Genomic DNA, 15,184 nt, shown 5'->3' with positions numbered 1-15,184 from the left:
AAGTGTCACCACTAGCAACAGGAAGAACAACATATTCCCAGGGGTCATAAAATCAGAAGTGTCACCACTAGCAACAAGAAGAACAACATATTCCCAGGGGTCGTAAAATCAGAAGTATCACCACTAGCAACAGGAAGAACAACATATTCCCAGGGGTCATAAAATCAGAAGTGTCACCACTAGCAACAGGAAGAACATATTCCCAGGGGTCGTAAAATCAGAAGTGTCCCCACTAGCAACAGGAAGTAGCATTAAGACCCATAGAACCAAAAATTATGACACGGTAAGCATCAGCTAGAAACGACTGTCACAATTAAAACTCCTAAAACTACTAGTTATGTGACCAGTACCTTACCCAGGGTAAAAGCCGAAGACCAATAGAAGCATACCCACAGCCATTCAACCTTGAGAAGAAATCTAATAAAAAATGATTCTGCATAAAAAAGACAGTGTAAAACATGATGAAAAATAATCATAATGGTTCTGACAAGTTCATAGCAGTACAGTAGCAAGCCGTGCAAAATCACTCAACTGTTTTACCTGAAAGTGAGTCTGAATCGTATCCTTAAACTACAGCACCACTACAGTAGCAGCTCAGTTACTGCTTGTTTGGTACAGGGCCAGTATCCACAAAGCGTTTTAGAGTACTGATCTAGGATCAGGTCCCCCTCTCTTATTCATTACGATTGTCAAGGTAAAACTGATCCTAGAGCAGCACTCCTACTCTGAGAGGCTTTGTGTATACAGGCCCAGTTCTCAATTGGCGGTTTGATGAGATGAGAAGAGATGAGAGCAGATGTTCCCTTCAGAATAAAGAAGACAAAATGTCAGTACACCAGCTCATTGAATGGTACATAATGTTCCCTGTGTCCACCATTAAACTAGAGTGGGCAGAGAAGGTCATTTATCCACCATTTAACTAGAGTGGGCAGAGAAGGTAATTTATCCACCATTTAACTAGAGTGGGCAGAGAAGGTCATTTATCCATTTTATCCATTTATCCATTTAACTAGAGTGGGCAGAGAAGGTCATTTATCCACCATTTAACTAGAGTGGGCAGAGAAGGTCATTTATCCACCATTTAACTAGAGTGGGCAGAGAAGGTCATTTATCCACCATTTAACTAGAGTGGGCAGAGAAGGTCATTTATCCACCATTTAACTAGAGTGGGCAGAGAAGGTCATTTATCCACCATTTAACTAGAGTGGGCAGAGAAGGTCATTTATCCACCATTTAACTAGAGTGGGCAGAGAAGGTCATTTATCCACCATTTAACTAGAGTGGGCAGAGAAGGTCATTTATCCATCATTTAACTAGAGTGGGCAGAGAAGGTCATTTATCCATCATTTAGTCATTAGAGTGGGCAGAGAAGGTCATTTATCCATTATTTAGTTATTAGAGTGGAAAGAGAAGGTCATTTATCCATCATTTAGTTATTAGAGTGGACAGAGAAGGTCATGTATCCATCATTTAGTTATTAGAGTGGACAGAGAAGGTGATTTTGAGGCAGCCCAGTTCTTTGCCCATAGCTCCCAGCACTCCTTGTACTCTGTAGAATCCGTTGGTCAGCCAGTAGGGCAGGTCAATGTCAGGGAGGTAGAAGTCTGACTCTGGTAGTGTGTATACCCCCTTAGAACAGACAGGAAATAGAGGTTTCAACCAATACACTTCCACTTCATCCCAAATGGCATCCTATACCCTATAAAGTGCACTACGTATGACCAAGGCCCATAGGGCTCTATTCAAAGTTAGTGCACCATGGTCAAAGTATATACAGGGATACGGTGTCATTTGGGACACAGCCTTTGAGTGAAGCACGTTTTACTGTATAGAAAAGTTATGCAACCTCAGGAGAGAGAAAATAGGTCATTTGAACACAGTAGACATTGAGTAAACAGAAAAAAACGTATCCTTGAGGAAAAACAGAATGAGTACTGAGCAACAGAACGCTAAGTGCAAATGTTCAAAACATTCAGAGAACGTTTTGTTGTTTGGCTAGCTGCTGTTCAACAAACAGCACTCTGTTACCAATCATGATCATGCACAGTGCTATCAACAGACATTCACTACATTGCACTGATGAGGATATGAAAGAGGGAAGTAGCCTAAGCTGTAACCACTGAATAACAGGTATGTTCTACATCACATACCATGTAGGAGGGTTGTGTTCAAAAGGTACCAAATGGAAGAAAATGGACAGATATGCCTATAGAGGGACCAGGAACAACCATGATCATTTTTCATAGCAAAAATGGTTTCAAATTATTGTGCCCTAATGATCATTTTTCATAGCAAAATGGTTTCAAATTATAGACTCCATCTTTAATGAACACTGGGCACAAACTCGAGACTCACAGCTTTAAAGGGACAGTGGCAGGGGATGGACTACAGTATAGACTCACATCTTTAAAGGGACAGTGGGCAGGGGTGGACAACAGTATAGACTCACAGCTTTAAAGGGACAGTGGCAGGGGATGGACTACAGTATAGACTCACAGCTTTAAAGGGACAGGGGCAGGGGATGGATACAGTATAGACTCACAGCTTTAAAGGGACAGTGGGCAGGGGATGGACTACATTTAAAGGGACAGTGGGCAGGGGATGGAGTATAGACTCACAGCTTTAAAGGGACAGTGGCAGGGGATGGACTACAGTATAGACTCACAGCTTTAAAGGGACAGTGGGCAGGGGATGGACTACAGTATAGACTCACAGCTTTAAAGGGACAGTGGGCAGGGATGGACTACAGGGACAGTGGAGGGGATGGAATACAGTATAGACTCACAGCTTTAAAGGGACAGTGGGCAGGGGATGGAATACTATAGACTCACAGCTTTAAAGGGACAGTGGGCAGGGGATGGACTATAGACTCACAGCTTTAAAGGGACAGTGGGCAGGGGATGGAATACAGTATAGACTCACAGCTTTAAAGGGACAGTGGGCAGGGGATGGACTACAGTATAGACTCACAGCTTTAAAGGGACAGTGGACAGGGGGATGGACTAGTATAGACTCACAGCTTTAAAGGGACAGTGGACAGGGGATGGACTACAGTATAGACTCACAGCTTTAAAGGGACAGTGGGCAGGGGATGGACAGCTTTAAAGGGACAGTGGGCAGGGGATGGACTACAGTATAGACTCACAGCTTTAAAGGGACAGTGGGCAGGGGATGGAATACAGTATAGACTCACAGCTTTAAAGGGACAGTGGGCAGGGTATGGACTACAGTATAGACTCACAGCTTTAAAGGGACAGTGGGCAGGGGATGGACTACAGTATAGACTCACAGCTTTAAAGGGACAGTGGACAGGGGATGGACTACAGTATAGACTCACAGCTTTAAAGGGACAGTGGCAGGGGATGGACTACAGTATAGACTCACAGCTTTAAAGGGACAGTGGACAGGGTATGGAATACAGTATAGACTCACAGCTTTAAAGGGACAGTGGCAGGGGATGGACTACAGTATAGACTCACAGCTTTAAAGGGACAGTGGACAGGGGATGGACTACAGTATAGACTCACAGCTTTAAAGGGACAGTGGACAGGGGATGGACTACAGTATAGACTCACAGCTTTAAAGGGACAGTGGCAGGGGATGTACTACAGTATAGACTCACAGCTTTAAAGGGACAGTGGACAGGGGATGAACTACAGTATAGACTCACAGCTTTAAAGGGACAGTGGCAGGGGATGCCGTAGGTGTGTAGAGGTTCAGGACAGTCCTGTCCTGGCGGTATCAGCTGGTTGAGCAGGTCACAGCCGTCTGTGTAATGGCAGCTTCCTATCTCTTCCAGACATGGGACCATGACCCAGAACCCTGCCACCTCCTTCTCCAGGGTCACATTCACCTAAAAGAGAAATACATAGGGCCAGTTAAGTGGGATGTCTGGAAAAACATTGTAGGCTACAGTAACAGTGCACCTATCCACAAGGTAGGCCATCACAAGGTTACATTTACCTATGGACAAAATACTGTTATTTAACTACTGTTTGACCTTTGACTGGCCAATATGCATCCTAAATAGGACCAGGATGTTATGAAAAGCAAAGTATCATTAAAAATAACAAGTGTCAATGAAACTATATTTTACAGTTGTACCACCAAGCGTGGCCAGGTTACCTGAAGAGGAGAGCATCAGACCAGTGCCAAGGTGTTTTAAAGCCGTGTCTAATGCCCAGCTATTCTTCACTTGAACATTGTGCCCTAGTCGTTTACAGCAAAGAAGAAACGGTTATATTCTTCTCTTGCAATGATGTCACCATTGGAATTCTGCAATGTTAGAAAGAATTCTGGGTAGGCTATTACTGCCCTACCAAGCTAAAAGGCAGTAACTGCTCATTTGGTCGAAAATTAGTTCATGTCATTTTTGCTACATTAAATATATGCTTAATCATGTGGACAAGTATCCTGCCTCTTTTGTATTGTGTTTTGGAGAAAATGGGGGTCATGTTAGCAGTAACTGTATAAAGTTACTGTAAAACCAAGGTAAATAAAAGGCATTTTTCTCAGTTCCACACTATGAGCAGTTACTGCTTTTTTTACTTGGTAGGGAAGGAAGATGATAATCTGGCACTGTGATCTAAGAAATTGATTTCTAAGAAGAACAATTAAGTCACTCTTCTATGTGCAACAGTATAACTTCACGTCCGTCCCCTCGCCCCGACCCGGGTTCGACCCAGGGACCCTCTGCACACATCAACAACTGCCTCCCACGAAGCATCGTTACCCATCGCTCCACAAAAGCCACGGCCCTTGCAGAGCAAAGGGGAACCACTACTTCAAGGTCTCAGAGCAAGTGACGTCACTGATTGAAACGCTATTAGCGCGCACCACCGCTAACTAGCTAGCCATTTCATACCCGTTACATATGCATTGCATCAACTAAAGCAATTCAAGTTCAGCAACAACAGAATTTCTAGTACGTCTGTTGCAAAAACTTTCAAAATGCAACAATATTGGTGCATTCTTGATCAGAACATTGCCAACACCAATGTCAATGCCATCCCTTCTCTTGTGAACTCTACATTGTCAGTGTAGTCAGCTCAGCTATCACCATTGAGACCGTGTCTGTGCCCCGACCTAGGTTGGGCAAAACTAAACATGGCGGTGTTCGCCTTAGCAATCTCACTAGGATAAAGACCACCTCCATTCCTGTCGTTATTGAAAGAGATCATGATACCTCACATCTCAAAATAGGGCTACTTAATGTTAGATCCCTTACTTCAAAGGCAATTATAGTCAATGAACTAATCACTGATCATAATCTTGATGTGATTGGCCTGACTGAAACATGGCTTAAGCCTGATGAATTTACTGTGTTAAATGAGGCCTCACCTCCTGGTTACACTAGTGACCATATCCCCCGTGCATCCCGCAAAGGTGGAGGTGTTGCTAACATTTACGATGGCAAATTTCAATTTACAAAAAAAAATGACGTTTTCTTTTGAGCTTCTAGTCATGAAATCTATGCAGCCTACTCAATCACTTTTTATAGCTACTGTTTACAGGCCCCCTGGGCCATATACAGCGTTCCTCACGGAGTTCCCTGAATTCCTATCGGACCTTGTAGTCATAGCAGATAATATTCTAATCTTTGGTGACTTTAATATTCACATGGAAAAGTCCACAGACCCACTCCAAAAGGCTTTCGGAGCCATCATCAACTCAGTGGGTTTTGTCCAACATGTCTCTGGACGCACTCACTGTCACAGTCATACGCTGGACCTACAGTGCCTTGCGAAAGTATTCGCCCCCTTGAACTTTGCGACCTTTTGCCACATTTCAGGCTTCAAACATAAATATATAAAACTGTATTTTTTTGTGAAGAATCAACAACAAGTGGGACACAATCATGAAGTGGAACGACATTTATTGGATATTTCAAACTTTTTAACAAATCAAAAACTGAAAAATTGGGCGTGCAAAAATATTCAGCCCCTTTACTTTCAGTGCAGCAAACTCTCTCCAGAAGTTCAGTGAGGATCTCTGAATGATCCAATGTTGACCTAAATGACTAATGATGATAAATACAATCCACCTGTGTGTAATCAAGTCTCCGTATAAATGCACTTGCACTGTGATAGTCTCAGAGGTCCGTTAAAAGCGCAGAGAGCATCATGAAGAACAAGGAACACACCAGGCAGGTCCGAGATACTGTTGTGAAGAAGTTTAAAGCCGGATTTGGATACAAAAAGATTTCCCAAGCTTTAAACATCCCAAGGAGCACTGTGCAAGCGATAATATTGAAATGGAAGGAGTATCAGACCACTGCAAATCTACCAAGACCTGGTCGTCCCTCTAAACTTTCAGCTCATACAAGGAGAAGACTGATCAGAGATGCAGCCAAGAGGCCCATGATCACTCTAGATGAACTGCAGCGATCTACAGCTGAGGTGGGAGACTCTGTCCATAGGACAACAATCAGTCGTATATTGCACAAATCTGGCCTTTATGGAAGAGTGGCAAGAAGAAAGCCATTTCTTAAAGATATCCATAAAAAGTGTCATTTAAAGTTTGCCACAAGCCACCTGGGAGACACACCAAACATGTGGAAGAAGGTGCTCTGGGTCAGATGAAACCAAAATTGAACTTTTTGGCAACAATGCAAAATGTTATGTTTGGCGTAAAAGCAACACAGCTCATCACCCTGACCACCCCATCCCCACTGTCAAACATGGTGGTGGCAGCATCATGGTTTGGGCCTGCTTTTCTTCAGCAGGGACAGGGAAGATGGTTAAAATTGATGGGAAGATGGATGGAGCCAAATACAGGACCATTCTGGAAGAAAACCTGATGGAGTCTGCAAAAGACCTGAGACTGGGACGGAGATTTGTCTTCCAACAAGACAATGATCCAAAACATAAAGCAAAATCTACAATGGAATGGTTCAAAAATAAACATATCCAGGTGTTAGAATGGCCAAGTCAAAGTCCAGACCTGAATCCAATCGAGAATATGTGGAAATAACTGAAAACTGCTGTTCACAAATGCTCTCCATCCAACCTCACTGAGCTCGAGCTATTTTGCAAGGAGGAATGGGAACAAATTTCAGTCTCTCGATGTGCAAAACTGATAGAGACATACCCCAAGCGACTTACAGCTGTAATCGCAGCAAAAGGTGGTGCTACAAAGTATTAACTTAAGGGGGCTGAATAATTTTGCACGCCCAATTTTTCAGTTTTTGATTTGTTAAAAAAGTTTGGAATATCCAATAAATGTCGTTCCACTTCATGATTGTGTCCCACTTCTTGTTGATTCTTCACAAAAAAATACAGTTTTATATCTTTATGTTTGAAGCCTGAAATGTGGCAAAAGGTGAATACTTTCGCGAATACTTTCGCAAGGCACTGTAGTTTTGTCCCATGGAATAAATGTTGTGGATCTTAATGTTTTTCCTCATAATCCTGGACTATCGGACCACCATTTTATTACGTTTGCAATTGCAAACGGTGTTCCTCAAGGTTCCGTTTTAGGACCACTATTGTTTTCACTATATATTTTACCTCTTGGGGATGTTATTCGAAAACATAATGTTAACTTTCACTGCTATGCGGATGACACACAGCTGTACATTTCAATGAAACATGGTGAAGCCCCAAAATTGCCCTTGCTAGAAGCATGTGTTTTAGACATAAGGAAGTGGATGGCTGCAAACTTTCTAATTTTAAACTTGGACAAAACAGAGATGCTTGTTCTAGGTCCCAAGAAACAAAGAGATCTTCTGTTGAATCTGACAATTAATCTTAATTGTTGTACAGTCGTCTCAAATAAAACTGTGAAGGACCTCGGCGTTACTCTGGACCCTGATCTCTCTTTTGAAGAACATATCAAGACCATTTCAAGGACAGCTTTTTTCCATCTACGTAACATTGCAAAAATCAGAAACTTTCTGTCCAAAAATGATGCAGAAAAATTAATCCATGCTTTTGTCACTTCTAGGTTAGACTACTGCAATGCTCTACTTTCCGGCTACCCGGATAAAGCACTAAATAAACTTCAGTTAGTGCTAAATACGGCTGCTAGAATCCTGACTAGAACCCAAACATTTGATCATATTACTCCAGTGCTAGCCTCCCTACACTGGCTTCCTGTCAAAGCAAGGGCTGATTTCAAGGTTTTACTGCTAACCTACAAAGCATTACATGGGCTTGCTCCTACCTATCTCTCTGATTTGGTCCTGCCGTACATACCTACACGTACGCTACGGTCACAAGACGCAGGCCTCCTAATTGTCCCTAGAATTTCAAAGCAAACAGCTGGAGGCAGGGCTTTCACCTACCCATGTCAGAGACGCAAACTCGGTCTCAACCTTTAAGTCTTTACTGAAGACTCATCTCTTCAGTGGGTCATATGATTGAGTGTAGTCTGGCCCAGGAGTGTGAAGGTGAACGGAAAGGCTCTGGAGCAACGAACACCCTTGCTGTCTCTGCCTGGCCGGTTCACCTCTTTCCACTGCGATTCTCTGCCTCTAACCCTATCACAGGGGCTGAGTCACTGGCTTACTGGGGCTCTCTCATGCCGTCCCTGGAGGGGGTGCGTCACCTGAGTGGGTTGATTCACTGATGTGGTCATCCTGTCTGGGTTGGCACCCCCCCTTGGGTTGTGCCATGGCGGAGATCTTTGCGGGCTATACTCAGCTTTGTCTCAGGATGGTAAGTTGGTGGTTGAAGATATCCCTCTAGTGGTGTGGGGGCTGTGCTTTGGCAAAGTGGGTGGGGTTATATCCTTCCTGTTTGGCCCTGTCCGGGGGTGTCCTCGGATGGGGCCACAGTGTCTCCTGACCCCTCCTGTCTCAGCCTCCAGTATTTATGCTGCAGTAGTTTATGTGTCAGGGGGCTGGGGTCAGTTTGTTATATCTGGAGTACTTCTCCTGTCCAATTCGGTGTCCTGTGTGAATCTAAGTGTGCGTTCTCTAATTCTCTCCTTCTCTCTCTCGGAGGACCTGAGCCCTAGGACCATGCCCCAGGACTACCTGACATGATGACTCCTTGCTGTCCCCAGTCCACCTGGCCGTGCTGCTGCTCCAGTTTCAACTGTTCTACCTTATTATTATTCGACCATGCTGGTCATTTATGAACATTTGAACATCTTGGCCATGTTCTGTTAAAATCTCTACCCGGCACAGCCGGAAGAGGACTGGCCACCCCACATATGCTCTCTCTAATTCTCTTTCTTTCTCTCTCTCGGAGGACCTGAGCCCTAGGACCATGCCCCAGGACTACCTGACATGATGACTCCTTGCTGTCCCCAGTCCACCTGGCCGTGCTGCTGCTCCAGTTTCAACTGTTCTGCCTTATTATTATTCGACCATGCTGGTCATTTATGAACATTTGAACATCTTGGCCATGTTCTGTTATAATCTCTACCCGGCACAGCCAGAAGAGGACTGGCCACCCCACATAGCCTGGTTCCTCTCTAGGTTTCTTCCTAGGTTTTGGCCTTTCTAGGGAGTTTTTCCTAACCACCGTGCTTCTACACCTGCATTGCTTGCTGTTTGGGGTTTTAGGCTGGGTTTCTGAACAGCACTTTGAGATATCAGCTGATGTACGAAGGGCTATATAAATACATTTGATTTGATTTAAGGGTGAGCATTGTATCAGGAAGTATACTGTACATTTCATATCTATTTGGGTCATCAGTGCAGCAGAGTGGGGTTTATGTGGTGAGCTGCTCACATGAAGCTCATGGGATCAGTGAGTCAGACAAACCTTCTGCAGGCAAGTTTCTACCTGTTTAACAACACAGCACCCAGAAGCACCCAGAGCCACCCAGAACTACCCAGAACCCCCCAGAAGCACTCGGAGCCAACAATAGACACACACAGACAAAGTGGAATAGGCTCTCACATGTCTGAATAGGCCTACAGACTGAAATGGCTAAGTAACAGCTTTCAATTCTGTTGGTAAGTTTTTCAGGAAGAACTGATGGTATCTTATTTATTAGGGCTATAGTGTGTATAACTGGCTTTCACTGTGGCCATTTTATCCACCAAGAGCCTATTCATTCTATATATATATATATATGTATATACTAAAAAGACAGGCAATACCATATGCCTACCTCAAAAACGAATTGGTTAATTACCTTTCACTAGCTACCAGCACTGTAAAGTCATTAAGTAAAAATACTTTAAAGTACAACATTAGTAATTTTGGGGGATATCTGTACTATTGATATTGTTGACTACTTTTCCTTCGCTACATTCCTAAAGAAAATTATGTACATTTTACACCATACATTTTCCTTTAGCAGGACAGGAAAATTGCCTTATTCACACACTTATCAAGAGAACATCCTTGGTCATCCCTACTGCCCCTGATCTGGCGGACTCACTAAACACATGCTTTGTTTGTAAATGATGTTGGAGCATGTCCCTGGCTATCTGTAGATATATATATATATATATATATATATATATAAAAAAAGCAAATTCCACCTGGTTTGTTTTATATAAGGATTTTTAAATTATTTAAACTTGTACTTTTACTCTTGATACTTAAGCATATTTTAGCAATTACATTTACTTGTGATACTTAAGTATATTTAAATCCAAATACTTTTAGATTTTTATTCAACTAGTATTTTACTGGGTCATTTTCACTTTCACTTGAGTAATTTTCTAACAAGGTATATTTACTTTTATTAACTATGACAATTGTGTACCTTTTCCACCACTGCTAGCTACCTAAACAAATCCGTATACTTCATAAGTAATCAAATAGCATTCAAGATCTCATTTGAGCATTTTAGGAGGAGACCCTTGGTGTATGCTTAGTACTAACAGCGAGGGGAGCGGCCAGCTCGACCGTTGTGTTCCCGGACGCACTGGCCGTTAGGTCCCCTGGAACTGTGATGGGGTCCGGGGACAGGGTTAGGGTCTTCAGAACCGCTGGGTCGTCTGGCTTACCGCAGTTCTCCCATGAGAACCCAAAGATCTGTGCAATAGTATTGAATAGTCTATGTTACTATACCATACATAGTGAATTGATAGCGTAGGTTACTGAACAACATTTTAATACATTTACAGATATTTCACTCGCCTTTGCAGAATATGCGGTGCGCGTTTTCTCGAAATCCAAAGCGTCATTCACCTGCATTACAATGCATAGTGTTATCACAGCAGCAATACAGTTCTTCATTGTGCTAATCTACTCTACAGCAGAACTATAAATAATTACGGTTCATTCAAAATAACAGCAGAAATCGCGTAAACTAAGATTGTGCACGTTTTAAAAAGAATCGGTAACGACTGTGTCATAACACTTTGTGAGGCAATGCGACAAAGATGTGTTTTCACATTTCAGTCCCACTTCCGTGTTTGTCAACGCAAACTGGACGCTCGTCACGTGACAGACTCCATAAAGCCGGCGCAAATGTCAACGGACAAATCTTAATTGTTTCCTTCGCTCTTCTCTCCTTTTTCTCAAAACTTATTGTACGAGAAAGTCAGATGGGCGGGACCTCTGGCACTCTCATCCAATGGGGTTTGAGAAGGAGGCGAGTGGAGAGAAGACGCGAAGAATTAAAAAATTGGAATCTTCCCACAGTCAGAAGTTTAGTCCTGTGTGGCTCAGTCGGTAGAACATGGCGCTTGCAACGCCAAGCGTCGTGGGTTCGATTCCCGCTGGGGCCACCCATATGTAAAAGTAGTGGCCCCAGCCGACTTGTAAGTCGCTTTGGACAAAAGCGTCTGCTAAATGGGATATATTATTATTATTATTATATTAATAACCCTGAGACAGCATAGTGACAGGACTGGTGGGACAGCTAATAACCCTGAGACAGCATAGTGACAGGACTGGTGGGACAGCTAATAACCCTGAGACAGCATAGTGACAGGACTGGTGGGACAGCTAATAACCCTGTGACAGCATAGTGACAGGACTGGTGGGACAGCTAATAACCCTGAGACAGCATAGTGACAGGACTGGTGGGACAGCTAATAACCCTGAGACAGCATAGTGACAGGACTGGTGGGACAGCTAATAACCCTGAGACAGCATAGTGACAGGACTGGTGGGACAGCTAATAACCCTGAAACAGCATAGTGACAGGACTGGTAAGACAGCATAGTGATAGGACTGGTGGGACAGCATAGTGACAGGACTGGTGGGACATCTAATAACCCTGAGACAGCATAGTGGCAGGACTGGTGGGACAGTTAATAACCATGAGACAGCATAGTGACAGGGCTGTTTGGACAGCAAATTGATGGTCATGTACAGGTAGAGATATTGGTGTGCAAAAGAGCAGAAAAATAAATAAATAAAAACAGTATGGGGATGAGGTAGGTGAAAATGGGTGGGCTATTTACCAATATACTGTGTACAGCTGCAGCGATCGGTTAGCTGATCAGATAGCAGATGTTTGAAGTTGGTGACAGCTAATAACCCTGAGACAGCATAGTGACAGGACTGTGGGACAGCTTAACCCTGAGACAGAATTGACAGGACTGGTGGGAGATAAAAGTCTCCAACTTTGACAGCGATGAGACAGCATATTGGGGGGACGTTCCAGTCACAGGCAGCAGAGTACTGAACGCAAGGCGGACCAAATGAGGTGTTGGCTTTAGGGAAGATCAGTGAGATACACCTGCAGCATGTGACAGGATGGGCTAATAACCCTGTGCAGCATAGTGACCAGGAACTGAGATGGGACAGCTTTACCTAGCAGCATAGTGACAGGACTGGTGAGACCAGTGACAGGACTGAATAACCCTGAGACAGCATAGTGACAGGACTGGTGGGACAGCCATGAGACAGCATTACATACAAGTAACCCTGAGCATGGACTTGGGACAGATGACCTGGAGCCAAACGGTGGGTCTGTGATAAATTGAATCCAGTTTGCTGCAGAGAGTGCCAGCCGACTTGACGAGGGCAGGACTGGTGGGACAGCTAATAACCCTGAGACAGCATAGTGACAGGACTGGTGGGACAGCTAATAACCCTGAGACAGCATGGCACATGTGACAAGTGTGATAGCTAATAACCCTGAGACAGCATAGTGACTGAGTAATAACCATGAGGCCTGTTGGTGGGACAGATAATAACCCTGCGACAGCATAGTGACAGGGCTGGTGGGACAGCTTGTGACAGCATAGTGACAGGACTGGTGGGACAGCTAATAACCCTGAGACAGCATAGTGACAGGACTGGTGAGACAGGACAGGACTGGGACAGCTAATAACCCTGAGACAGCATATTGACAGGACAAGTGACAGGACTGGTGGGACAGCTAATAACCCTGAGACAGCATAGCGACAGGACTGTGGGACAGCTAATAACCCTGAGACAGCATAGTGACAGGACTGGTGGGACAGCTAATAACCCTGAGACAGCATAGTGACAGGACTGGTGGGACAGCTAATAACCCTGAGACAGCATAGTGACAGGACTGGTGGGACAGCTAATAACCATGAGACAGCATAGTGACAGGACTGGTGAGACAGCATAGTGAAGGACTGGTGGGACAGGAGATGCTACTAACCCTGAGACAGCATAGTATCAGGACTGTGTTAATAACCCTGAGACAGCATTATACAGGACTGGTGGGACAGCTAATAACCCTGAGACAGCATAGTGACAGGACTGGTGGGACAGATATATCAACATTGGCTAATCAGATTATACCCTGAAGAGCACAGTTGGGGCTGTGTTAACCCTGAGACAACATAGTGACAGGGCCTTGGGACAGCTAATAACCTGAGACAGCATAGTGGAACTGTAACCCTGTGACAGCATTCCCGGCTGACAGAACCCTGAGACAGCATAGTGACAGTTCAGCTATAACTAATCTCTCATTTGATCCAGAACGGTCACAGGGTACAAGACAGACAGGACTAAATAATTAGTGACAGGCTGACAGACCCTGAGACAGACAGTGCTGGTGTGACAGTTATAGTGACAGGACTGGTGGAAGAGCTAATATGGTACACCAGACAGACGGTAGGAGATCCAGACAGGACTGGTGGGACAGACAGACTAGGACAGACAACCCTGAGACAGACATAGGACAGGGTACACCAGACAGACTGTCGGACAGGGTACACCAGACAGACGGTGGGGGACAGCTACAGGGTACACCAGACAGACTGTAGGGACAGGGTACACCAGACAGACTGTGGGACAGGACAGGGTACACCAGACAGACGGTAGGACAGGGTACACCAGACAGACGGTGTCGGACAGGGTACACCAGACAGACAGGACATGGTTGGACAGTACACCAGACAGAGGACAGGACAGGGGACACCAGACAGACGGTAGGGACAGGGAGTACACCAGACAGACGGTAGGACAGGGTACACCAGACAGACGGTAGGACAGGGTACACCAGACAGACGGTAGGACAGGGTACACCAGACAGACGGTAGGACAGGGTACACCAGACAGACGGTAGGGCAGGGTACACCAGACAGACTGGTGGGACAGGAGACAGCATAGGACAGGACTGGTGGGACAGGACAGTAGGGTACACCAGACAGACGGTAGGACAGGGTACACCAGACAGACGGTAGGGCAGGGTACACCAGACAGACGGTAGGACAGGGTACACCAGACAGACGGTAGGACAGGGTACACCAGACAGACGGTAGGACAGGGTACACCAGACAGACGGTAGGACAGGGTACACCAGACAGACGGTAGCATAGGCAGGGTACACCAGACAGACGGTCGGACAGGTACACCAGACAGACGGTAGGGCAGGGTACACCAGACAGACGGTGGGCATGGTACACCAGACAGACGGTGGGGCAGGGTACACCAGACAGACGGTGACAGGACAGGACAGCTACAGACAGGACTGGTAGGGCAGGGTACACCAGACAGACGGTAGGAGACAGGGTACACCAGACAGACGGTGACAGGACAGGGGGACAGCTAATAACCCTGACAGCAAGACAGTGACAGGACGGTGGGACAGCTAATAACCCTGGGTACACCAGACAGACAAGTTCTCAGGCACCTGCACATGGTACACCAGACAGACGGTTAGGGCAGGGTACACCAGACAGACGGTAGGACATGGTACACCAGATGGTCATGTACAGGTAGAGATATTGGTGTGCAAAAGAGCAGAAAAATAAATAAATAAAAACAGTATGGGGAGACGGTAGGACATATACTGGTACACCAGACAGACAGATAGTGTTTGAAGTTGGTGAGGGAGATAAAAG

At 45.0% G+C, this 15,184-nt stretch overlaps 1 protein-coding gene across 1 annotated transcript; it reads right to left on the bottom strand.

The window, feature by feature from the left end:
- Positions 1-1,020: 1,020 nt before the first annotated feature.
- On the bottom strand, positions 1,021-11,347 carry LOC135545486 (ganglioside GM2 activator-like). Its single transcript, XM_064973117.1, has 4 exons — positions 11,046-11,347; positions 10,788-10,940; positions 3,671-3,853; positions 1,021-1,629 (listed from the first exon to the last, which is right to left on the bottom strand). Exons 1-4 carry the CDS (start codon positions 11,142-11,144, stop codon positions 1,471-1,473), a joined length of 594 nt encoding a protein of 197 aa, XP_064829189.1. The 5' UTR covers positions 11,145-11,347; the 3' UTR covers positions 1,021-1,470.
- Positions 11,348-15,184: the final 3,837 nt, after the last annotated feature.

The sequence above is a fragment of the Oncorhynchus masou genome, chromosome 9 (genome assembly GCF_036934945.1).
Source record: "Oncorhynchus masou masou isolate Uvic2021 chromosome 9, UVic_Omas_1.1, whole genome shotgun sequence".
Classification (NCBI taxonomy): Eukaryota; Metazoa; Chordata; class Actinopteri; order Salmoniformes; family Salmonidae; genus Oncorhynchus; species Oncorhynchus masou.
The sequence above is the reverse complement of the archived record's forward strand: the minus strand, read 5'-3'. Positions and strand labels throughout refer to the sequence as shown.

What these genes read in the sequence shown, in the direction of transcription:
- LOC135545486 (XM_064973117.1), bottom strand. Translation starts at nt 11,144, where the DNA reads ATGAAGAACTGTATTGCTGCTGTGATAACACTATGCATTGTAATGCAG. An exon ending in GCACCGCATATTCTGCAAAG is followed by an intron (nt 10,941 to 11,045) that starts GCGAGTGAAATA and finishes ACTATTGCACAG; the next exon opens with ATCTTTGGGTTCTCATGGGA. An exon ending in AGCTGGCCGCTCCCCTCGCT is followed by an intron (nt 3,854 to 10,787) that starts GTTAGTACTAAG and finishes TTTCTCTTTTAG; the next exon opens with GTGAATGTGACCCTGGAGAA.